The sequence below is a fragment of the Abramis brama genome (assembly GCF_963993115.1).
Source record: "Abramis brama genome assembly, chromosome: 18".
Classification (NCBI taxonomy): Eukaryota; Metazoa; Chordata; class Actinopteri; order Cypriniformes; family Leuciscidae; genus Abramis; species Abramis brama.
The window spans coordinates 2047686-2072624 of record NC_139980.1 but is presented as its reverse complement, the minus strand read 5'-3'; the positions used below and the strand labels follow the sequence as shown (position 1 = coordinate 2072624).

Genomic DNA, 24939 nt, shown 5'->3' with positions numbered 1-24939 from the left:
CGTTGTAATGTCTTACTGATGATATAACAGAAGATGTTTCTCACTGAAGTTTTATTCAATATTATAGCGAATGGCTTTGATAAAAACAATTTCAAAAGCAGTGTTCGCTACCCGCTTTCTTCCGTATCCGGGAATCCCCCGCATCAACCCCATAAATGCTGAAGTAAAGAAAAGCACATGACGGCACGTCTCTCTCATATTTACTAGTACATGACATGCGTGGATCGGTGGGCGGGGCTAAAGAGGCAATGATGTAGAAGTAGGCGTTGATCTTCTGCAGAGGCGGTCTTTCGTTGCACTATGACGTCATAATGTGACAAAATCCAAAATGATTCGTTTGGGCAGCTTGGTTTCAGTAAAAGCTGTTTTGGACTAACGATGAAGTTTTGAGTTCTGAAACTTACAGGATATTTTTATAGTAAAATGACAATTAGTGTACATTATAAATTGTTTATGCTCAGTAAGTGCATGATTAAATATTAATGCAGTTTTTTTCCTTGCACAAATGTTGCAATAGTGAACTTTGGTGACAAAATGAATTCTTAAATGTCCAAATAAAAAATCTAAATATGACATTATTTTGGAGCTATGAAAATACAGTTGTCCAACCCCAGACCTAATCCTATTAACATACAATCATAACTTGGCATCAATGTCATTTTATGCAATGACAAGGTAATAAAGGATCAGTTTTCCCATCTACTGGATCAAACTACTCAGGAAAAAGGTTCAACATGAAAGCAGCACTTAAGTCAAGATTAAATGTATCTAGTGGAAGAAACTGACTGCTACAGTAGTGAGGTATTGTCAATGTCCAGAACCTCTCAAAAAAAACTTTACCTCTAAAGGTTATTTATTTAAAAAAAAAAAAAAAATATATATATATATATATATATATATATATTCATGTGTTTCAGTGCCTTTAAATACGAATGCTTTAAGTCATCTAAGGTGATATGTTGTCCGTTTTCAACAGACATAAAATGTTTTGTATTGGTTCTGACCAAATGCTCTAAGTTTTAACGATAGACAGAAGAGAGCAAAGGTTGCAAAAGTGATTTTTAGAACCTCTCAATACAACATGCACCCATAAATGTTTGGTTGACCTCAGTGAAACCGTTATGTCACATGCGTACTCTGGTTAGATGTGCTAGATGACACTATGACCATATCAAGTTAAACATTACACAAGTTGCTCACGGCTCTCAAGAAATACATTATGTAAGACATAGATTTTGTTTTCCTGTAAACCAGATATGACAGTTACATTATATAATAGTATTGTATTGTATTACCCCTTAAGGGTATATTAGGGCCATCCCAGACAGCAACATAGTGTCGGCCCAGATCCGGCCCACATCTGGTGCTGATGGAATCCTCATGTACTGTACCAGATGTGGCCCGGATCGGGGTCGACACTATGTTGCTGTCTGGGATGGGTTTGATTCAGTTTGATGTGGAATTCAGTGCTAGTCTTTTTGGATAAAATGAGTGTAAATATGTAATACATAACTGAATAATGTACATACATAACCCAATTTTCTGAGAGTGTATAGCAGGGGTGTCAAATTCAAACTCAGTAAACTGAGGGTTGTGAATAAAATCAGCGGCCGGACATATATTTAGAGGATTTTTCATTTATTGAAATATAAGTGTATTAGTAACTTTATTAAAAAAAAAAAAAAACCCAGACTCATTTCGTGTTTCGCTTCGAAATGCCTTCTTAGATTATTCTTTGAAAACCGCGAGTGACTCTTGACATATGAGACACATTGGTTTTTCTTTGTATTCACAGAGAAAATTGAGCATAATATGTTTGTGTTTGTCAAAATGTAAAATGTGTAGAAAATGTCTCTGCTTGTATGCATCAGTCCCCACCCACATACTCATTTGGTCCCGTCTCCATTTGGGACCAAAGTCCTTTGTTTGCTCTTAGATTTAAGCCCCTGTACTGACCACTGGACTTCGGCAGTCTAGTCGGATCTTCAGCTAGATATGGATCTCATCAGAGCGGTGGGTGCTGTGGTGGTGTTGGCTGTGCTCAGCCGGGCAGCAGTAGTGACTGAGAATGGACTTCCTATTCTGTGGGAGAAGGCCCCGAGCGAGCTCTCCCAGCTGCCCACAGTCGACGGGGTGATCCAGATTAACCCATGGGACTACTTGCAGAGAATGGCTTTGTACAAGCTGCTGATCAACTCTACGGATCCCTACATGAGCTCCATGGGCCCTGGTGAAAAGCAGAGTCCTCTGTGGAGTCTTCCTCTGCAGCTGGGCTGGAAACTCAAATCAGGTATGATCCAAAATATCTTTAAATATGTTTTAATTCTGAAAGGTTTCTGTGATGGTTATGGGATCACTAGCTCTGTATAAAAAGTATTACATTGTGGGTGTGTGGATTAAAGTATATGTGAAAAAAATACACATGCATGTAAATATGAATACATACACTATATCAGGGGTGTCCAAACTCGGTCCTGGAGGGCCACTGCAGAGTTTACCTCCAACTTGCCTCAACACTCCTGCCTGGAAGTTTCTAGTATGCCTAGCAAGAGCTTGATTAGCTGGTTCAGGTGTTTAATTGGGGTTAAAGCTAAACTCTGCAGGATAGGCTCCAGGAGTAGGACTGGACACTCCTGCACTATATGGACAAAAGTATTGGGACACAGATTTTGATTTAATCTGTTTGATTTAAATGATTTAATAACAGATCCCTGACCTCAACCTCATCCAACACATTTGAGTTCAGTTTAGTTTAGTTCATTTCTTAAGCACATTTAATGACAGCAACAAGGCTGACCAAAGTGCTGCACAATACAAAATAAAAGACCATAAGATAACAGATGAAATGAAACAGGGAAGAACAAAATGATACATTACAATGTATTAAAAGCCAATGAAAAGAGATGTTTTAAGACTAGATTTGCATGCAGATAAAGTAAAAGCAGCCCTAATGCAGTTTGGATGGCTGTCCCATAAAGTGGGACCAGCCACAGAAAAACCTCTATCACCCCGACACTTTAAGCGAGTTCTTGGAATTTGTAGTAAGTTTTGATCTTCAGACCTTAGGCTTCGTTTGATTATGTAAAGATTTATAGACAAGTAAAAGGATTTTAAACTCAATTCTATAATTAACTGGCAAGCAATGTATATCTTTTAGAAGGCGAATGACGTACGTACATTTTTTACATCCTTTCAGAAAGCGTGCAGCTGCATTATGAACCACTTGTAAACAATAAATTTGAGACTTAGATATACCATGGTAGATGGAGTTGCAATAATCCAGCGGATAGAAACGGCTTAGTTTTAGCAAGCAAGCGGCGATGAAAGAAACTAGAACCAATCACAGAGCTAATATGTTTATTAAAGGGGTGGTATAATTCTCTTTTCACAAGATGTAAAATAAGACTCTGATGTCCCCAGAGTGTGTATATGAAGTTTTAGCTCAAAATACCCCACAGATATTTTTATATAGCATGTTAAAATTGTCACTTTTTAAGGGTGAGCAAAAATGCACCGTTTTTGTGTCTGTCCCTTTAAATGCAAATGAGCAGCTGCTCCCAGCATGGGGGGCGGAGCTACAACAGCTTGTGTCCTTAAAATTTCGAAATCTTTTTTGTTTATGTTTAAATTTATGTAGCTGATGTGGAGTTAACTATCTTCTAATCATTGATTAGCATATTCTGTCAATATAATCTATAAATCATGTTCCCGGGGGCGGGTTTATGTAAATTTTAGGGTTGGTGATGTCACTAACCCGGGAGGAATGTCTTGTAGTCTCTACCAGCCGTTTGATGTAGTCCTTTAAAATCGATTTCTTAAAAAGAAAATATCTCCCTTTGCTTTGAACTTTGAGCATCGTGACTTGGCAGATGTTGTTTATGCTCAAACATCAACATTACACACTTACTAAAGTTTAAAAAATGAAATCATATTCAACCACCCCTTTAAGAGAATTGAACTAGAATGGAGATTGCAAGCCAGGCCTTCTCATCCAACATCAGTGCCTGAACTCGACTGGACGAATTGGCAAAAATTCTCACAAAAACACTCCGAAATCTTGTGGAAATCCTCCTAGAAGTGGAAGCTGTTATAGTTGCAAAGGGGGCACCAACTCCATATTAATGTCTACGTATTAAGAATGTGATGTCACTAAAGTCCCTGTTGGTGTAATGGTCAGGTGTCCCAATACTTTTGTCCATATAGTGTATGTACTTGTGCTGAGGAAATGTATATGAGTCAGGAAATTCAGCTCAGTACAGTATGTTAGCTCACTAATTTAACAAAGGGACGCTTTGGTTGTCGCTAAAGTTTCACTTTACATCGTAGGCCGGTTGACTGACCCAAGCCCTGGCAGTACTAGCACTTGTGGATTGGAAAGTTCAGAACCGGTTTGCATCTCTCCTCAGAGCTGGTTTGCATGTAAGTGCAGCTCTACATTTGCACCACTAGATGGACATAAAGTCAAAGCTATACCTTTTCTAAGTCCCGTCCTGTATTTTCTCATGTTGTCCCTTGCACTCTCTGCAGGTGTGAGCTACTATATGTCTGTGCTTCCATTCCTGGCAGCAGTTCAGACAGGTGTGGTTGGGAAGGGTGAGGTTCAGATACACATCCAGGTCCCAGCGGAGGTGGCTCAAGATTACTGCTCCAGCTACACAGACTGCTCCACCAAACACCCCGATGCCATGTCCAAATGGCAAACATTTTTCCAGGTGTCATTGTTCAGCTCCAGTCACTTTCTCTCTGGATGCACACAAATATTCACATTTGCAGCATATGCTTTTTTTCCAAAGTGACTCACAAATGTGACCCTGGATCACAAAACCAGTCACAAGTAGCACGGGTATATTTGTGGCAATAGCCAACAATGCACTGTATGGGTCAAAATTTATTGAGAATATAAGCAGAAGAGACGAACTCAGTGACACTGTACATGACGACTGCTACTGTAACAAACACCACAAACTAAACACAATACAGTGTCAAGCAGTAACAGCAATTATCATGCATGCACACATGGGATATTTGTAGTTTAAGAAGCACCGCATCTATACGTAGTGGGGGCCAAACGTCTGTGACCACATTGTTATAACAACAAATGAAAAAACATTTGTTTGTGGTTGTTGAGACTTGTAAGCTCAAGCACTAACCGCTGCTCTTTTCTGTGTTTCTCTGTAGTCTCTGCAGCAGATCAGTGAATCTGAGGACACAGATTTTTACAAGAAGGATCAGATTCTGGGACTGATGTGGGCAGCAGAAGAGGAGTCTCTCCTGACCGCATACACTGCCTGCAGTGAAAGGTCCATATATGCTTCATAACACATTCAAACTTCTGCACATGACATCATGCCATTTCCCTAAACCAAATATGTGTTGATACTCTTCGGCAGGGGCCTTCTGTTTTAACGCTTCTTTTATCATTGCTGTAGGCAGAAGTTGTACTCCACTCCTGAGGTTCGGTTTGGACAGAGCTGGCTCCGCTCGGCAGCGTATGTAGCAGCTGCTCATTTCCACGGCAGCATCGAGAGGTCAGAGAAGTTCATGGCTCCCTTGCCAAGCCGGGTTCTGCAGGAGTCCGACAGCCCGCCCAACATCGCTGATCTCAGCGCAGAGGAGAACCACACACTCTACATTTTCAGCTGGATGAACAGTGTGAATCAACTGCTTGGTAAGAATATTAGAGGGATGGAGAGAGGTTGTACAGCAGGACTCCAAACGTCTGAGACCACTAGGGAAATTTAAATGCTTCTCTATTCTATTCTATCAAAACATCGACATGGAATGAGGGTGAGTTAATCATACCAGAATTTTCATTTTTGGGCAAATTAAAACCTGATCCCAACATGATCCAAAGAGCATCAGGGTTATTATTGTTAACTAAAACTACTAAAAACATCTCTGTTAATTGAAATAAAACATAAATATCAGTTGAAGCACTAAAATATTAACTGGAAATAAATAAAAACTAAAGCTGAAATGAAAATAAAATAAAAAAATTAATTAAAAAAAAGTAACAAAATGTCAAAAGCACATGACGAAATGACTAACAATAAAAAAAAACATGAAAACTAAAAATATAAGCTAGTTCAAAATATTAATAAAACACTAAAATAACAGTGGTTTCAATGGAATAAGAAAATATGACTCTCTTGTTAGGGGATTTACAGTCAAAGACCCAGAACCAGATATAATGAATGAAGACCCGGAGTCAAGAGTGCAGTCAATTGAAGACTAGAGTCAGAATTATAATAAATGAAAGAAAAGTTTTACTGAAGATAGTTTGCAGTTTCATCAGCAGAAGTCAGCGTCAAGACTCACAGGAGCTCGTAGGCCAGTTACAAAGATCACAGCAGTTATACTCTACACCAAGCTTTAAGCTACGTCCTTGCTTCAGGTTGAATCACTGAATGATTATCATTGGCTAAGAAAATATATAAACATGCATAGTAATTTTCCACACACATACAGATAGACTGAAGCATATCTCCATCGATTAGACCATGAAGTTAGGCACGTCACCTTCCACCTTCCAATCTGCGTTTCTAGTCGCCTACATGTCAAAGAAAACAAGTCAATCTCTAATAATGCCACTTGTTCCTTAATCTGAAACCAAGAAGACTAACACACACACAGACACACAGCTTCTTCAAGGTTGGATTTGGCCAGGCTCTAACTATAAACAGGAGAGTAGTCTCAAAACATCGAGATAATGCATTCTTTCTCTCAAGGAGAGGACACTTTTAATATAACACAGTTCTCGAGGAAAGGACACTTTAGTCTAACTGGAAAGTAAGGCTTTAACAAAGAAATGGTCCCTTAAACTATAGACTTCAATGGCCCCTGTGACCATAGTTGTCAAGAGTACCATAGACACATGTTAAAGAAGTCCATAATTCATTTCTGGAAGCCGGGCTAAATGAGCAAGCACTGTTACTGCATTCCTGGCATTTGAGCCAGACCCTCAGTCACCTCTCAGATAGTTCATACAGACTAGAAAGAATACATGAAAGGACATTTTTGATAATCACACTGATAACTTCTAAAACAAAGTAAAATCTCATAAGCCTAGAGAAGTCATTCAACTCATTTGATATTTGGAAGGAAAAATATTGATTAATACCTTGATTATAATCACTCATTAGATATACATTGAAGCAGCAGTGGATTCCAGAATCCACCCTTCACGCTCTACAAAGAGTCACATGATCAGTGTCACTAACATTTGATTAGTCACCTAGAATCTCCTCTTAAATGTTAATTTTAATGTTTAAAATAAATTTTGTATTCTATATGGTCATTGTGGTCTCAGACATTGTGTACATGTGTTTGTGGCTCAATAAATTAATGGATTAATAAAAATCTAAACCGTAATTAGATTAGATCATGCAATGTATTATTTTATTTTTTTTGGTGAGAAACAATCTCACATGATTTCATGATCCCATGTTGCACAAAGAGTTTCTTGTAGTATAGCATACTTGTTGCAAAATTGAATCGTTACACAACAGTAAAGTGATTACAAGGCTAACTTAAAATGTCAAATATTTTGCAAATATTAACCAATACAACTGAAAACTGTGATTAACTCATGAATCCCATCTCAGTGCATTACTTTGCGTTTTGGGCAGGCGGTTCTCTGGTGAGACTCTGGCGTAATGCTATGTGTTCAGCTCAGGCTCGGGAGAAAGGTCAGGCCCTTCTCCATGACCTCGTCCTCGACCCCAAATTCCCTGTTAGCGGTCTGATGTCTATCCTGACCGAGATGACCACCAGCTGCTGACATCTCCAACAGATTGAAGAGCTGGGTAAAACCAGATCTGTTTGTTAATCTGCAGGAGTGTGTGCTGTGGACACGACACATGCGCCATCTTTAACTAATAAAAAAGAAATCAAACACTGCTCATTTCCATCTCATTTATTCACTGGAAACCAGACAAAATACACAAAAACATGACAACAATTTGTCTTGCTCCACAAAATACTGTGGAAAAAAACTTTTAACTGTGGCTTTATATAACAAGACTGTATACAACTGTACAAGAAACCTGTTATAAATCTAACCTTAGTTTAACAATAATACTAAAACAAATATTCCACTGGCACACATAAAAATAAAAAAGTCAATATGCAGAATGAATGGGCAAATAAAGTACACATGATGATCCACAGCCCGTTCTCAGTAAGTGCAGCTGCAGCCTGGAGAGACACGAGGTTACGCCGGAAACCTCTAAACACCTCACGATAAAAAGACTTCATTTCTAACAGCTTTGTTGTCAGTACTGCATTTTTGGCCAATAAATTGAATTCCTCATGTCATTGCAATGTAATAATACTATTTGACTGGCACACAAATGTGAGCTCAGGTTAAAACGACTCTCCCTTGAATGCGTTTGGGAGCAGGTTTTTCTTGGATAAGCGGCAGCATCAAACGCCATGGAGTGAGAACGGGTTGTGATCCAGTCGCTTGTATACCCACCTTTAAAAAGAGAAATCATTTTCTGGATGATTTTATCAGTATCGTACATCTACAGGCCAAATGGGTTCTTTGTGATTTTTCCAAACATTATTATATTGTCTGACCTGGTATTGAATTTGCTAGGAAGTCCATTGTGAAGACTGACAGCTGTTTGCACTGTTTGTATTGTATATGGAGAAAGACAGACGTTGCTTTAATAATTCAGCCCTAAAACCCTTCTCAGATTTATGAATAGCAATTGCTTTTCTGACATGATCCACACCTAAACACTTCAGAACCATTTGCTTTTTAGGAATTAGTTAAATAATGTCCTGTCTGTTATAGGGAGACCATAATTTGACCAAATAAAGATGCTTGTGAACTAATGCACTTAACCTGTTTGCTCGAAGCTTGATATTAATCCCATTAAGAAAAGCATTTCCAAAAATCACAGCGTCAGCACAGTGCACATTTTTACAATGGGATTTGAAAACATTGACCTTCACCTAATAAATTATTTCCATTCCATCATATGTATAGTTAAATGCATAGTTAATGTATAGCGATTATTAAATAAATAAGCCTGGGACATGTCATTAATGTCATGTGAAATGGCTTTTTCCTTGTGTGTTGCACCATGTCGTGTTTCACTCGTGTATATATATTGTGTATACTCATATCGTGTTACTCGGCTTTCCTTTCACGCCCAAGTTAATAGGCTGTTCCTGGTACACCCTTCTTATGTTGTCAAGCTGATCCTCATCTATATATTCATAATCATGCACATCATTGTCGTCATCTTGGTTGTTTTCGATGGATATGTCGTCCAGACTTCGGCCCTTGACGAGAGCTGAAGGGGAATCAGACGGCAACACAAAGTTTGGGTGAGGACACAAGGGCACACAAGCCTTAAAACACAGCCTGTTAAAGTGTGTCATTTTTTGTATTAAAATACCTTCTCATTTCCAACCTAAATGTGTAGAACTAATTATAAAAGAAGCAACTAGTAGATAAAAGATAGAGCAGATACAGCAAGTGTTCAGGAAACGTCTCGGTTACGTATGTAACCCTCGTTCCCTGAGTAGGGAACGGAGACGTTATGTCGTGATGACGAATGGGGTTTCACTTAGAAAGTCTCTCACCTTCGAGAATACAAAACGAGCCAATGGCAAGAAAATGCCATGGGTCTGCAGAATTTGCATAGCGTAACTCCATCCCACCTCGTAGGCATATAAGGAAGTACGCTGGCAACATGCAGTTATGTTTTCTCGCTGAGGAGCCGAGACTGAACTCAGGCGTTCCAGTGGTACAGCAGAAGTGGCAGGGAGACGTAACATCTCTGTTCCCTACTCAGGGAATGAGGGTTACATACGTAACCGAGACGTTCCCTTTCGTGGTCAACTATGAGTTACATTGTGACGACGAATGGGGTTCCCAGTCTAATCACGCCACCTTGGCTGTCTTCCAGTTCCCTGCTTAAGTCTGAGCTCCCTGTTGTGAGACTGGCATGGACGAAGGACTCCTACTTAACACAGGAATACCAAGTTACACTTGGAAGCATATCTCTGTGGAAATATGCAACACAATGCCTGCCCGAACGGAGGACTTACAGAATACACGTATGACCTGCGAGCGGGCTGCATATGGAAGAACACTGGGGTATCCAGCCTGCAGGGTGAAATCTTTCAACCCCAGGGGTGGCAAGGTGGCACATATCCAGGCCGGGGTCTCAGGATCACGTGAGAATAGGCCGGCACGAATTCCAGGCGTGCTTCGTCAACCGAAAATGCCGGCAGGTCCCCTACCCTCTTGATGGAGGCCAATGCAACCAGGAGCGCTGTCTTCAATTCTCAGCGAGAAGAGCACCAGGTGACGAAGAGGTTCCACTTCAACACATAGGCATGTCGTGTGGACAATGCTCTAGCGGAAGTGATGGTACTCAAACCTGCCTTCCCGTCCAAAAGCCACACATGTAGGTTCCATAGATCGGGACGAGGGTGCCAGAGGGTGCCCCGTCTCTGAGAAAGGAGGTCCTTCCTCAGAGGAATTGGCCAGGGAGGTGCTGTCGCGAGGAGTACTAGTTCGGAGAACCAGGTCCGGGTGGGCCAATGAGGCGCAACCAATATGACCTACTCTTCGCCCTCCCTGATCTTGCACAGGGTCTGTGCAAGAAGGCTCACTGAGGGAAACACATATTTGTGAAGGCCCTGCGGCCAGCTGTGTGCCAGTGCGTCCGTGCTGAGCATGCCCTCGGTCAGGGTGTAAAACAGGCTGCAATGGGAAGAGTCGTGGGAGGCAAACATATCTACTTATGCATCGCCGAACTGTTCCCAAATCAGCTGAACCGTCTAGGGATGGAATCTCCATTCTCCAGGAAGAGGCTGAAACCGTGAGAGCTCGTTGGCTGCACGATTCAGGTGTCCCGGGATCTCGTAAGCTGGGCGCACATGGCGACCGAGTCGATTTCCATACCGAGAAAAAAGATCATCTGCACAGGGGAGAGTTTGCTCTTTTCCTGACAGAGGAGGCCAGGGAAAGACCAGCGTTCCACGGGGGCCTGCTCTACCAGGGGTCTGGCGACAGAGGGGGACATGAGTGGTGAGGCTCGTGAGCGGCGCGCACTGTCATCCGAGACCTCTGGTGGCTCAGAGATGGGTGTGTCAGTTCTTTTTTTTAACCACATTAAGGTGCTGCCTGCCGGGGAGCGAGCAACGGGGGGTGGAGAACAAAAGATTCTCCTCCGGCTCTCCACCGGGGGAAGGAGTGGCCCTGCTACCAGCTCCTGTGAGGAACTGATCGCCATCTCTGAGCAGCCCATCTCTGAGCAGCCCGTCTCAGGGGCGCCGCTTAGCCTGGCGTTTAGCGGGGCGAGGGGCTGGAGCGGGCTGGGGGTCTTCCTGCAACCACTTCCACGGCGAGGCCCAGGTGAAGGCTGCTGCTGGGGCCGGGCGGGAGGGGTGGGAGCCGCAGGAGGGCAACCTTGGCAGAGAGCAGGCTGAGGAATCTGTGCTGACGGCTGGGTGGAGGCAGCAGCAGGTCGTCGGGGCAGATTGTGTTTAATAGCCTCAGTCTGCTTCTGGGTGGTCGAGAACTGTTGACCTCCGGGAAGAAAGGTATTGGGGGCTTGCAGCACCCAAAAACCAATCGTCCAGGCACGAGCGCTCAGGACAGGGTGGAGGGTTCCACTCAAGCCAGATGCTCGCGGCTGCCCGAGAAAGCATGGCTGTCAACTCAGGATCTGACTCGGACAATGCTGGCACGCCCGAAGGCGGCAGCAGAGCCGAATCATCATCTCCCGAGGACTCCTGCCCACCTTGTGATGCAGTGATGGACATAGTTTCCTCGTCTGGAGCACCGAAAGAAACACGGGGAACGTCCAAAGACTGTCCCGCGGTTTCAATCGGGACGCTCGCGGGTTGCGACACGCAAGAGTGTGGGCTGAGGAAGAATCGTTGGCGCTTTGTTCCACACCGTCACCCTCAGGTCATTCTGGCCATCAGCCAAAGTACCACCTCTCGAGGAGGGGGTAGATCGGGGTGTGGATGAGGGGACTCTCGCTCTAGTGAGTCTCGACCGCAGTGTCGCGATGGTCATGTTCCCGCAATGAGAACATGAGTCATCCACAAAGCCTGCCTTAGCGTGATCTAAGCCTAAACACGCAAGGCAGCGATTGTGCCCATCAAACTGAGAAACAGTCCGACCGCAACCAGAAGTGCACGGGCGAGACATCTTTAAAAATGACTTGCCATGTGCAAGCTCTTTTGTGAGAGGGGAAAACTCTGCAGAATTTTGAAGCAACCAGGGAGAACACACGACTGGCAGATCACTGCACAGATCAGCAGGCAATGTGAACTCACTGGAGATCGCTGTCACACCAACACCTGGAGACTAGCTCGTCTCGAAGAGTGAAGAGAGAAGATCTCAGAATGGCTTGTGGAGTGAAGAATGCTCTTGGCTCCGAAGCGAAAACATAACTGCATGTTGCCAGCGTACTTCCTTATATACCCACGAGGAGGGGCGGAGTTACCCTATGCAAATTCCGCAGACCCATGGCATTTTCTTGCCATTGGCTCGTTTTGTATTCTCGAAGGTGAGAGGCTTTCTAAGCAAAACCACATTCGTCGTCACAACGTAACTCATAGTGACCACGAAAGGGAACCTACAGTTCCAGTTGGTGGCGCAGACATTACACACTTCACATTTAACATATGCTGATAAACACTAAAGAGAAAGTTGCTGAATGTTCCTACCTTTCTGCAGGGTAGGTTTTGGCAATGTGACTGGACTAGAGAGAATCTTTTTGTCATTTCCATTTTTTGAGTCACTGCATTGCATGAAGTCATCTTGTTTCAAAGGTTCAACACAAAGAGTCTGTTACAGGGATGACAGAACAATAGGAAATTACATGATGTAAATAATAATTGAATATAAAAGTTGTGTTAGCGTATTTTTGATTGCTTTGCCATTATTTTCACAATCAGTTTTTCAACACCCCTAGTACAAATCATTGACAAACAGATCATCAAATCGCAGATTTTGAATCAATGAGCTTTGTACTTAGAGTTTTGAAAATTTACCAGAGCAGCGTGAACATTTAACAATTCTTTAACAATCACAGCAGTATATAAAATATGTCAATGCATTAATATACTTGGGTACAACAGGGCTAAAGACACACCTTAAGATAAACATGCTTTTCACTGCTCTTATAGTGTATGATTGCAGAAAAAAATATACATGTTTGTATTGAACATTGATGGAGCAACAGATTCTATGTGAAAATAAATAATGTGTTTTTAATAATGCATCTTGTTTTTAATAATTAAACATGCATCTTGAAAAGCAGGTGTTTTGGAAAGTGCTACGGCAAGTTTTTCCACATCTAGTGGTTTAGAGGAATATAAAATCAAAGATGCCTGCATGTATCATTATGGGTCAGGCTTAAAATGCAACACTCAGTTTTATACAGTTTATAACAAAGTCTTTCTTTTATACGTCTTTCTATCATTTTTTTTGGTCTCCTCCACTAACAATGTCTGTGAGGATGAAAATCTGAAAATATAAAAAGAGAAACAAAATGTGAAAAATAATAATTTTTTGAGAGACCTCTATAGACAGATATACATACATTATATATATATATATATATATAAACAATATAACAAACAATTTATAAAGAAGCTGAATATGCTAGCAGATGTGCAATTTCATTGTTTTATTTAAAGAACAATAAATAACCTGAATGGTTGCAAGAAAATAACTCGCTGATGAATCAGAGAAGCCCTTTCAGCAGTGAGGTGTGCAGTAATAAAATGGGAGAAGATATCTCTTATAAAACAGTTCGGGAAACACCAGTAGGAGTGTAGGCTACAGCGCCTCCTGGTGGATAATGCAAAAAGACAATGCATTAAAGCTACAATATGTAACTTTTTTTTTTTTCGCCGCTAGGGGTCGCTAACCTCTTACAATAACAAAGACGTAGGTTGATGACGCATAACCCCTAATTTCCACCAACTGCGGAATGGCTGCGGATCCGCTCCGGAACGGCGGCGGAGTCAATAGGTTTCCATTAAAGTCAATGTGTGTATTTTCACTGACTGCGGAACGGCTGAGTTCCGACTCCGGCGATCCGCAGCCCTCCGGAGCAGATTCGCAGAGCTTCTATTTTTACCGGATGCCGGAGAGCTCCGCAGCAATTCAGCACTTATATCGCGCGATCATACGTGAATTCGCGAGATCTCGTGGGTCCTCGTGACTTCAGCTGTCAGTCATGGCCATAGCCGTTCCGCAACAAATCTGGACCTGGTGGGTATTGAAGGACAGTGGAGCACGGAGCCGACATGCAGCCGTTCCGCAGTTGGTGGAAATCCGGGGTAAGAGGAATTATGGAACTTGTCGTCATGCTGCTGATGGATCTAATAATGTTTATGGAAGAGTGAATACATTGATGTTTTTAACATGACTGTGGTATGAAGCAGGGCGTGAATGCTAATGAGAGACAGAAATCAGCGTCACACACGAGTCCCGCGGATATAAAGGAATAAGGACATTTTATTCTACCGAACTAACTTACCCGCAAGTGCTGAATAATACTCACACAGGTCAGTTTATTTGACGAATGAAACTTGTGAGGTAACGCAGCGCTGTTTCACTCGGTCTACACTATTGCATTTGAGTGTGTTGAAAGTTATAATGTTATTCTATGTGTTAGTTTGTTGGCTGTATGAGACTAGCAGAAAGCTAGATCAACATTAGAATAACATACTGATCATATTCTAACATTTCATCATGTTGAGCTATATAACATTGATTAGTTTTATGTACATTTGCTCACCTGTCTAATAAAGTGCATGCAAGAGAGGCGTCTCTGTCAAGTTGATGTTAGTCGATGTTAGATGTCTTTTTAGTACAAAAATCTTACATATTGTACCTTTAAGAATTGAGAAATCTTTTTTTCTCCAAAGTAATTATCTGGATATTGTTTACTATGTGTGTAATAATGGCAAATAAAGGCCTCTTTCAATGTGTGACATCTTATGTTTCATAAACCTGTTTTTTTTTGGTCAAATGAATCCCTTCATAAATGAACATCATATACTGTATAATTGTCATGTTTTCATTTTTAGCCATTGTGTTTAGTTTTGCTTTGGCTTTAGTTTTACTTTTAACACACAAAGCTGAGAACCATCAGAACTTCATCAGTTTGGGTGTTTCTTGAGCAATTAATGTGATGATAGTGATACTTAGGATGGACTGTATTAAAATATAATCCATCATCCAATATCCATGTATTGTGCATTGGCAGATTTTTTCAAATTATAAAATATCTGCCAGTGTAGTAGACAAAATACAGAAGTAGTATTCTACATACAAACATATTCAAACAAGCCACAGATTCCGGCAAATCCAAGAACTACTTTCAAATCCAATGACTAGTTCATCATAAACACAAGTTTGTTCCCTCGCAGACTGATGAAACCCTCTGTACCCCGACACTAGTATGTTGTAGAAAGCCGTAAAATTATAAGGACAGCGAAATAAACATCCAAAGCTATTCTACCAGCTAACATTTTAAAATGATCCTCGGTCATTGTGGATCTTCAGTTTTGCTTTGTTGATAAATTACGAGTATTTTCCCACACTCAGTGCTCAGTGCCAAACCACGAGGTTTACTATTGGTTGCCGCAGTGAATTTAGGTGCCATATTTCACCAAACTTGAACCTCACATGAAAATTGCAAATAGGTGGAATCAACATGTACCAGATGTGGGCCAGATCTGGGCCGACACTGTGTTGCTGTCTGGGAAAGGTAAATGTGACAAGCATCTTAAGGCTGCAATTTGAACATGAAGTCCGTAACACCAAATGCAATAAAAGACACAGTTTACCTTGGGAGAGCAGCTGGAGTTCTCACTGTTTGCGCTCTCAGATCTGGATGTGAGCATCTTGGGGGGTCGCGGTGGAGGATGTTTGGGTTTTTTTGGAGGCCGTGGAGGGGGTGTAACAGTAGCGACAGCGTACCTCCTGAGTGTGTAGTAACAGTCCTCTGAGATCTCCTCAATGGCTGACATTCCACTACATGTTGGACTCTCGCCAGCCCAGCGCTGTTTTACGTTAAGGATCAAGTCTGTACGATTTACTGGCACCTCCCTGAACTCTGAGAGATCAAGGTTTGACACGAGGAGGCAAGGGTCCGAGATCTCCTCCTCAATGTGCAGACCAGGCAGTCCAGCCAGAACGTCCACCTTCAAAGAGAGGTCACGCACAGACACTTTGACGTTGAAGGGCAGCGGGAACCATCGGCATATTTCCGCAATGGTGTATTGACGCTTGTCCCGAACCAGCTCCATGAATCCCCCCTCCAAACACATGGGGAGGCACACAGGCTCCTTCACCTCTGTCCCGTGGCTTTTCTCTGTGACTTTCAGACATTCAAAATTATCAGCTGCCTTCTCGATCCCATTGCGTAAAACCGCACAGCTCTTGCCTTTTGTCACTATAAACTCGTCTCCAGCATGAACAGAAGCAAGCCCGCTGTACACCGACTCGAAATCTCTGGTGGCGACCACACGTATCTGTTCAGTCTCGCTGCGTGCCCGTTCCAGATCGTAGGCGGTGGGGAACTGCCGGGGCCGGCGCTTGAAGCGACCGTTATAGGACTCCGGGATAAGAAAGTGTCTTGTTGATTCACGGCACATTTCCGAGGCCAGGATTCGTTTGGTATGAAAAGCATGATGAACAATCACCTGTTTGGAATGGAAAAGGGACTCGAGCTCTGGTGAAAGCTTGAAATGGCTTTCACTTGACAACTTGGCCACCACAGGAAAAAACTCTGGAGGCCTCTTCAAAACATCCGGAAGAGACAGAGGCTGCACAAAGGAGTCACAATCAAACTCTTCTGTGACATCCACTACCTCCACGTCCAAGTTTGACGGGATGAGCAGAAATTTCTCGCTGACTGTGGGAAGAAAGAGTCCAAGTTTAAAGGAATGTGGAACAGAAGACACACACACACACACACTCACACATAGTGTTGCTTTCGTCAACGAAAATTATGACGAAATATTGTCGTCAACGAACCGTTATCACCTGACGAAAACGAGACGAGACGAGACGTAAATGCTGGTCATGTGACGATGACTAAAATACATGTATAATGCATTATCGTTGACGAATAAAAACTAAATGTGGTTTACAAAATAAAAACTATGCTAAAATGTCTCTTCATTTTCATTGACCAAAACGAGACGAGACGAAATGTTATAACGTCACGACGAATGAGAGAGTTGTGCGTGAACCCATAGCTTTGTCGGGTTTAAATTCTGGTTTGCGATCTGGTCACCCGATTATCAGCGAATTTAACAATATTACTCCATTAGGTATTCTATTAAAATGTCTCATTGATATATTTGACACATTCATAATCATTACTTTTGCCGGTTCTTTGTGACAGCTGTATGTTATTGGCAGCGTCTCTGGTTACATGAACGCGTCACCGCATCAGCACCAGAACATGGAGATTTTATTTTAGAGAATAATCGCAACCTATTCGATATTCTATAATTAAATAAACTAATCGAATATCCAAAAATCGTGACTCATCCCTGCATGGAATCTCTTGTTTCTTTTCCCAAATCTTCACTCACGTCTCGTCTCATCCATTTTCTAAAGGGATTATAAACGTTTCTTCATTGGTTCGCTTTTAATTAGGCCTATTATATTCGTATTCTTTACTGTGGTAAAGTAGAAAAACGCTGTAGGACAGATAACCTACATTTGTACTTGCATGTCAAATTCTTTTTAACACAGTTTGTGCTTGTTATATTAGACATAGGGCGCGTCAAGTTTAGTTGTAAAGCGCGTTTCACACGCGCGGGTGATTTTTAGTTTCACTTTCTCTGGCAGCGCAATCTCAAACATAGCCTAAATATTTCGCCCTTGTGGAGGATAAAATTCGCTCTTCAGACCAATTTACATCAAGTAGAAAACACGAAGATATCAAAAAGAGATCGATGGTCTCTTTTCTGCTCGTGTCCCACATCCCTCTCAGAGCGCAGGCTATATCACGCGTCTTTGTGTGGAAATATAAAACGAGTTTTTATTTATTTATTTTTTGAAATAACCCTCCAACCTCCGCCGGTAGTGGGTCCATTACCGCGGTGGTAAAAAAACTGCCACCGTCACAGCCCTAAATATACTAAATATAATAAGATAACCTTGTTTGAAATTCTATATTGACTGGGTTAAATAGAATTGCATTACTAAAAAGAGACTAAAATACAATTTTCATTGACTAAAACTAGACTAAAAAGAGTATGAACGTGACTAAAACTAATAAAAACTAAAACGACAGCTTGACACAAAGACTAGACTAAAACTAAAATTAAAACAGGCCGCCAAAAACAACACTACTCACACACACATACACACACGCACACACATACACTTACTCACACACACACACACACACACACACACACACACACACACACACACACACACACACACACACACACACTTACTCACACACACACACACACACACACAAACACACACACACACACATACACTTACTCACACACACACACATACACTTACTCACACACACAAACACACAAACACACACACACACACACACACACACACATATGCACACACATGCACTTACTCTCACACACACACACACACACACACACGAACACACACAAGCAGAATGGAATTTTTGTCTAAACAAACTGCCTATAAGCTTTCATACATTAATTTAATTGAATGATGATGATTTATGTACAGATGGCTTTATAAACATTTTTACAGAGAAACTCTTTCCACTCGTGTTTCATTAATAAAGCCTAATGATTTTCCCAGCAAGTCTTTTAAATTCAACTTCCATGATCAGACAGCAAAAACATCTAACCCTAAAACTAACCCTATTAACTCTAGGGTGTGTTCACACTTGTACAGTAGTTTGGTTCTCACCAAAACAGAAAAAGATGCTTTAGTCCTGGTTCCCTTAACATTCAGACTGTCATGTTTAAGACCAAACATACAGATGCAAAAAACATCCGAAAACAAAACAGCTTGCAACTTGCAACGGAACTTGCATAACATCCAAAACATGTTGGGCTAAATGCGCTCATTGTATGTGCAAAGATATGATGGTATTTTTACAAGCTGAAACTCATGAAGAGCTTAGAAAATGTGTAAAGGAGTCAAAACAGCAGCAAGAATCCCTCCGTCACACACACACACACACACACAACATTTCAGATGCCTGTACTGAACTGTGATGGGCAACACTACTCCCATGCTGAGAAGAATTTGAGTTCTTTTTTAGGGTCGCATCTTGTGACTTCACGTCCTGTCTTTGCTTGGTTTACATGTCTTACATGTCCGTGTTGTGTTCATATTTCGAGACTCGGCTTGTTTGATGCGCACCAGGGCTCAGATGGCTGCGTTCACACAACCGCACTAACAGAGCAATCGCACCAGGGTTCGTTTTAATCAAACCAAACATGCCAAGAGTGAACACACCCTAAATGTCCTTTAAACAATATACATTTACTTGAAAAGTCAAATATTATCTCTTGTTTTCAGAGAAATCTAAGATTTATAGTAAAAAAGAAAGAAAAAATAACTGAATTAAAAGAAAAAAACAATATTTTTTTTCTCATGCCTTTGGCAAATAGTATTTTTCATTTTAAGCATAAAGCTCATTAAATTTTGTTAGATTTCTCTTTGAACAAAAATAACTATATCTTTGGTTCTTTTGGTTTAGATATTTTTACAGGAAAACAAGAGAGAAAAAAAGATTTGCTGCAGTGTCGCTATAATTTTGTTTGTAAGTAATAAGTTTGTGCACACCGCTAGAATAGAAATGAAACTAGCGTCATACTCACGACTCGTAACAGCCTTCAGTTCATACACTGGAGTCAGGATCAGCTCTCCAGACACATTCTCCAACAAACTAGAAAAAAAGAAGTCCTTCTTGGCCGGAGCTTTGACCTCGGTTACAGTCCTCTTCCTGCCTTTGGAGATCTTCCACTCCGCGACCTCTTTCAGGGTGTAAAACTGGTCGTCCTCACACTCTATGAAGTGTCCCTGCTGGGAGAAGCTCAGGCTGAAGCAGAACTTGGGCTCTCTGAGCAGAAGCTCGCACTGCACGTGTCCAGCGCCGAGCTCGTGGGAGACGCCGGTGATCCTGAAGCTGTCTCTCTCCCTGATGAAGCCCTGAGGCAGCTCGATGTCCTGACAGCTGAGGAACACGGGCTGGCCCAGCCGATGAGAGCTGATCTTCAGCGAGACGGCTATCTCCTGAATGCTTCGGTACGGCTGACTGTCAGACACCAGTTTGAACAAACCTGTCACACACAGCACAATGCCAAAATTGAGCCGTTATAAGAGCAAAATTGGTGACAACATAGAGAATGTGGATTATAATAAGTGTTCAAACACGTAAGTTGTTTAGTGAGGTATCATACACCTATTTTTTGGTGGGTCGCTCAGTCACAGTCCTGGCTTACTTGATAAGCTTCTCACCATTGTGAATTCTCAAGTGGACTTTAAGGCTTTCACCTGCCCTATTGTTCACAGTCCTGGCTTACTTGAAAGCAAAGACTTCAGATATACAAAGATGGCGCACAAAGATTACAATCAATGGGAGAAAGTGCAATGCGCAATATGGCGGAATAAGTCCCGCCTTCTAAATAAAAGAGCCCATCGCAAATTGGTAATGCCATTGTGTCACTGCTGCTGCTGTTGGTCCAGCCTTAAAAATTCACTTTGTCATGATTTAAGCAATTAGAAACACATTTTATGAGACAGTTGTCAGATTTCATTGGTGATTTCAAATGGGAAAAAAGGGGATGGAAATGTTTAGCGCCAAACACTAGTCCCAAACAGATGGATGAATTAACTTCTTGTGGTGCTTAGATAAAATATAAAAAACCCCTCAAAAAACAGAAAAAAGATCTGCACACGAAAATTAGCCAAAAAGCTTTTATTGTCCACAAGACAAGAACACAAATAGAGTGCAGGATGTGATTTCAAATATGAAAATGAATTGCTTGAGCAGCTTTGGAGGATTTGATGTTTCCCCATTCAGAGAGATCTGACTGAAACGTCTGGCGTTTCAAACATGGCCGCCGAGTCAGATGACTTGCCTTAAAAGGGACTTTGTGCCCTAGGCAAAATAAGACATGCCCAATGGAAAAGAAAAACACTTTTTCACATCTTAGTAGTTACATGTCCATCATCTCTGACTCAGTCAAGTGAAGACGGAGGTTATCATCCTCCAATCCAGCCCAGCACTGCAACATCACTTCTCCATTCGGCTAGGATCGTCATGTATTGCGCTCTCCTGGACAGGGTTGTGTGTGAAGCGCAGCTGATCTTCACTGACCACATTTGCATTTGGATCAAACCTCTGCAAATAACTAATAAGGTAGCAGTGTGTTTGGCCTCTAAAGAGCCTAAGACAGCGTGTGTTCCCGCTTCACTCGTTGCTGCTCACACCAGGTTCAAGACACTGATGTTCGTTTCCTCATACTTCCTCTCACTTCTACAGCCAGATCTACACCCTCTCCAGAAGCCTGAGAGATCGACACTCCACCGTACATCAACAAGACACAAAATCACTTCACTTTCACTGTTCTTCGCTGGTGGAATGATCTTCTCAGTCCAGTAAGAACAGCCGAGTCCCTTGCCACTCAACAGTCGGGATGGTTGAAACATGAAGTTGTATCACTGTCAGTTTAACCACTCAGAAATGATCTACAGGGTTAAATCTCTATCATACAGGAGCACGACCTGCCTGAGGCGACAGCAGATGTCATGAGCCACGGTGTATTAATAAAAAAAAAAAAATAGGTAAGGAAATAAAGTTAGTGTGTGTGAGTTTGATGTAAAAAAAAAATCGACTCAAAACGTTCACCAAAAAACAATAATCATGGCTCAGACGGGGAGATTTGCAACACGACTTCCTCCGCTTACATCTATTTGAGACACAAAGACTGAACGAAATGGAGAGCCGACATCTGACACAACTGTGAAAGTACTAGCATACGCACACATACTCTACATTTTTTTAGTTGTTAGTCTATGTTTTATGTATTTGCATTTGATTTATGCTTTTGGAGTTTTTTGGTGTTTTTGAAATTCATTTTAAGCATTTTAATTAAAAAGGGAAAAAATGAAATGGAGCATAACTGGAGTATGGGGCTGAGAGTATTGTTAAAGTTAATTCAGAAACAAACTGATGAAATGGGATAAATTAAAGATTTATATAGACTTTTGAGGGTATAATATGATAATTACTAAGCAAAACTGCGACTGAATGGAAGCTGCTGCTCAAATGAACTGAGCGAGTTTAGTTTTCTTCTGCCGCATTTCAACCAACAATAACTAGATCACTTACAAATCCAAGATACAAATCAAGCAAGTTGTTTTAGCAAGTTGCTTTCCAAACAGAAAAATTTGGCATGAAAATAAAATTAAAATTTGAATAGATTTTAAAATATCTGTATATAAGAGAAAGAAATGACTTTAGTTAGTAACGCCTGGCTCTGGCGTGTCTGTACCTGGATACTCCACCGGTATGTCGATCTGAGTGTTGCTGGAGCTCTGCGCTGTGAATCTGGTGATGGTGATATCGATGATTTTCAGCAGATCTCCTGTGGAAAGACAGCACTCTCTTCCAAACATCTCATACACGCAGCCTGAAAAACACCAGTGTTTTCACACTCACATTAAACATGTCAAAGCTCTCAGTATTCCAGTCCATTCAGCTTGTATTGCTGTAAAACTATTGCTGCACAAATCAGAGTACTGGAGTGAAGTGGCATTTTGAGCAGTTAAAAATGCTGAAATTATGTAGTGTGTGCAGTTAATGACATCACGAACATCAGGCATATTACACACCGAAGAGAGCTAGAAAAAGATCAGACACAGGTTGGTTTCCGCTCATGATATCATGTGGTTTGAAAATAAACTTTTCTTTGTTTCTTCAACTGATAAATTCAGGCATTCAGTCATCTTGCTTGTTACAATTAACTCTAAATCATTTAAAAACAAGTTTTATTTTGTTGCAAAATCATATAGTTGATTTAAAAAAGAATTTATATATAGGCTAAAGAGATGTAAGGTGTAAGGATACCCTCGTGTCACGTTTTTATATAGTTCACGATAGTGAAGTCACGATACCATATTATTGCGATACTCCAAGACATATGGTAAAAGGTTAACAAAAATTGTACTGTTGATTAAAATGCTAATTTGGTATTACATTGTGTGTGTAGGCTAAATGAACAGGCTTGGACTTGGTGCTGAAACTCAAAGCACAGGACAATAGAGACACCAGAATAACAATATTCATGATTCTGAAGCTGAAAATACTGAATTATTTTAGATGAATATGTTTGCACTCTTTCACTGACTAGATATATTTAAAATAATGCAGGCCACTTTTTACTGATAACATCAGACATTTGGCATCATCAGGACCCACACATATTCCCCCATTGCCTTATTATACATTATATTCAATATTATAGCAGTTTAATGTAGTAGCCTACTGACACTAAAACTTTTTTTTCTCACACAGTACATTTGTCTATTTATTTCGGATGAACTATACACAATACATATAGTTGCATTTTTGTATTGCGATATATTGTGACACGTTATGTTGTTACACCCCTAGTGCCGTCTTCAAATCCAAATTACGTAACAGGATTACATTGTATTTTATAAAATTTGTCAATTATTAAAAACATATTTTTCAACATTTCCACAGTTTGTTTCTCCACGGCAAACCCTCACCTAGGCCAATACGTGAGACGGATATTCTAGATATTACGACGTTCAAAACTCATAATCACAGCTATTGTCTGACAGCGAGGGGCAGAAGAATTCTGAGCAGGGTTTAGCTTACCTTGATAGTATATTCCTGACTGGATCTGAAGCACTCGAGGGAAAGTTTTAGGATCCACAAACTGTGTGAATTCATGCAGTGTCGTAGCCATCTTCTGCTGTGTGTGTGAGGAGACGCTTCTAGAGCTGAGAGCGAAGGCTTGTCCATAAAGCTGGACGGTGGAGGAGAACCCTGACGCCCTTCGGCCCTCCAGATGACCCTGAGCTCAGAAGAGCAGAGCGAGAAGGAGAACGAGACAGCGAGGCATCGAGCGCAGAAGAGGAGGAGGAGGAGGAGGAGGACAGGAAGCCACCTTCAGCTCGAACACCACAGCTCAACGCATTGTTAAGCAGAGCTGCACCGGGGATTCTGCAAAAGTACTATGACATACATGACATACAACAGCTCCCACATCCTCTGCCTGACTTCATGACACCAGGGCCAAAGCTAAGCTGAAACAAACAGGGATCCAAATCCCCGAAACAAGCGCTCATGTCTCTGCAATATAAATCACTTAAAAAAAGAATCTTGTAGTTTTTACAGAAGAAAAACTGGCAGCTGTGGTTGCCAGAAAAAATCTGTAAAAAAGTAAACATTTACAGAACAACATGTAGATTTTACATTTTAAAACTGTAATTTACAAAAAAATGTTAGCTAGGCCATGCTGTACTTTTAACATATACTTACAACCACTGATATTAAAGAGAAAAACACATGACGGAAATACTGAAGATGAAATACTGAACCATCATCATAACACACACCACATAACACTAAAATAATGCTAGTAATAATGCACAAACAAATAAGATGCAAGATGATCAAATAAGATCAAATGTGAAATGTCACAGGTAAGTTTACGATTTGTCACTGTAAATTATAATATGATTTGTTCGGTGCATTTAACAATGTTCCACTGTAAAATGAGATCTATTACAGTTTTCCCTGTATATACAGGAGCAATAGAACTTACTCTAGACCAATTAACAGCTTTTACTGTCACAGCTTTACAGTCTATTACTGTTAAAATGACCATTTATTAGCAATACTGTGGCATCTTCAAAACGGGGAAATTCTC

The 24939-nt window shown here is 41.2% G+C and overlaps 2 protein-coding genes across 2 annotated transcripts; one reads left to right on the top strand and one right to left on the bottom strand.

The window, feature by feature from the left end:
• Window positions 1–1884: 1884 nt before the first annotated feature.
• Window positions 1885–7898, top strand: LOC311068618 (protein leg1a-like). The gene is made up of 6 exons (XM_084091190.1): window positions 1885–2290; window positions 4327–4419; window positions 4528–4712; window positions 5179–5300; window positions 5430–5668; window positions 7629–7898. The coding sequence occupies exons 1-6, from the start codon at window positions 1996–1998 to the stop codon at window positions 7778–7780; spliced, it is 1086 nt and encodes a 361-aa protein (XP_083947316.1). The 5' UTR covers window positions 1885–1995; the 3' UTR covers window positions 7781–7898.
• Window positions 7899–7900: 2 nt separating this feature from the next.
• On the bottom strand, window positions 7901–24136 carry themis (thymocyte selection associated). The gene is made up of 6 exons (XM_084091189.1): window positions 23883–24136; window positions 22531–22668; window positions 19852–20313; window positions 15844–16913; window positions 12706–12826; window positions 7901–9305 (listed from the first exon to the last, which is right to left on the bottom strand). Exons 1-6 carry the CDS (start codon window positions 23971–23973, stop codon window positions 9130–9132), a joined length of 2058 nt encoding a protein of 685 aa, XP_083947315.1. The 5' UTR covers window positions 23974–24136; the 3' UTR covers window positions 7901–9129.
• Window positions 24137–24939: the final 803 nt, after the last annotated feature.

What these genes read in the sequence shown, in the direction of transcription:
- LOC311068618 (XM_084091190.1), top strand. Translation starts at nt 1,996, where the DNA reads ATGGATCTCATCAGAGCGGTGGGTGCTGTGGTGGTGTTGGCTGTGCTC. An exon ending in AATGGCAAACATTTTTCCAG is followed by an intron (nt 4,713 to 5,178) that starts GTGTCATTGTTC and finishes GTTTCTCTGTAG; the next exon opens with TCTCTGCAGCAGATCAGTGA. An exon ending in CAGTGTGAATCAACTGCTTG is followed by an intron (nt 5,669 to 7,628) that starts GTAAGAATATTA and finishes CGTTTTGGGCAG; the next exon opens with GCGGTTCTCTGGTGAGACTC.
- themis (XM_084091189.1), bottom strand. Translation starts at nt 23,973, where the DNA reads ATGGCTACGACACTGCATGAATTCACACAGTTTGTGGATCCTAAAACT. An exon ending in ACTGAAGGCTGTTACGAGTC is followed by an intron (nt 16,914 to 19,851) that starts GTGAGTATGACG and finishes TTCTTCCCACAG; the next exon opens with TCAGCGAGAAATTTCTGCTC. An exon ending in ACTCCAGCTGCTCTCCCAAG is followed by an intron (nt 12,827 to 15,843) that starts GTAAACTGTGTC and finishes TCCCTGTAACAG; the next exon opens with ACTCTTTGTGTTGAACCTTT.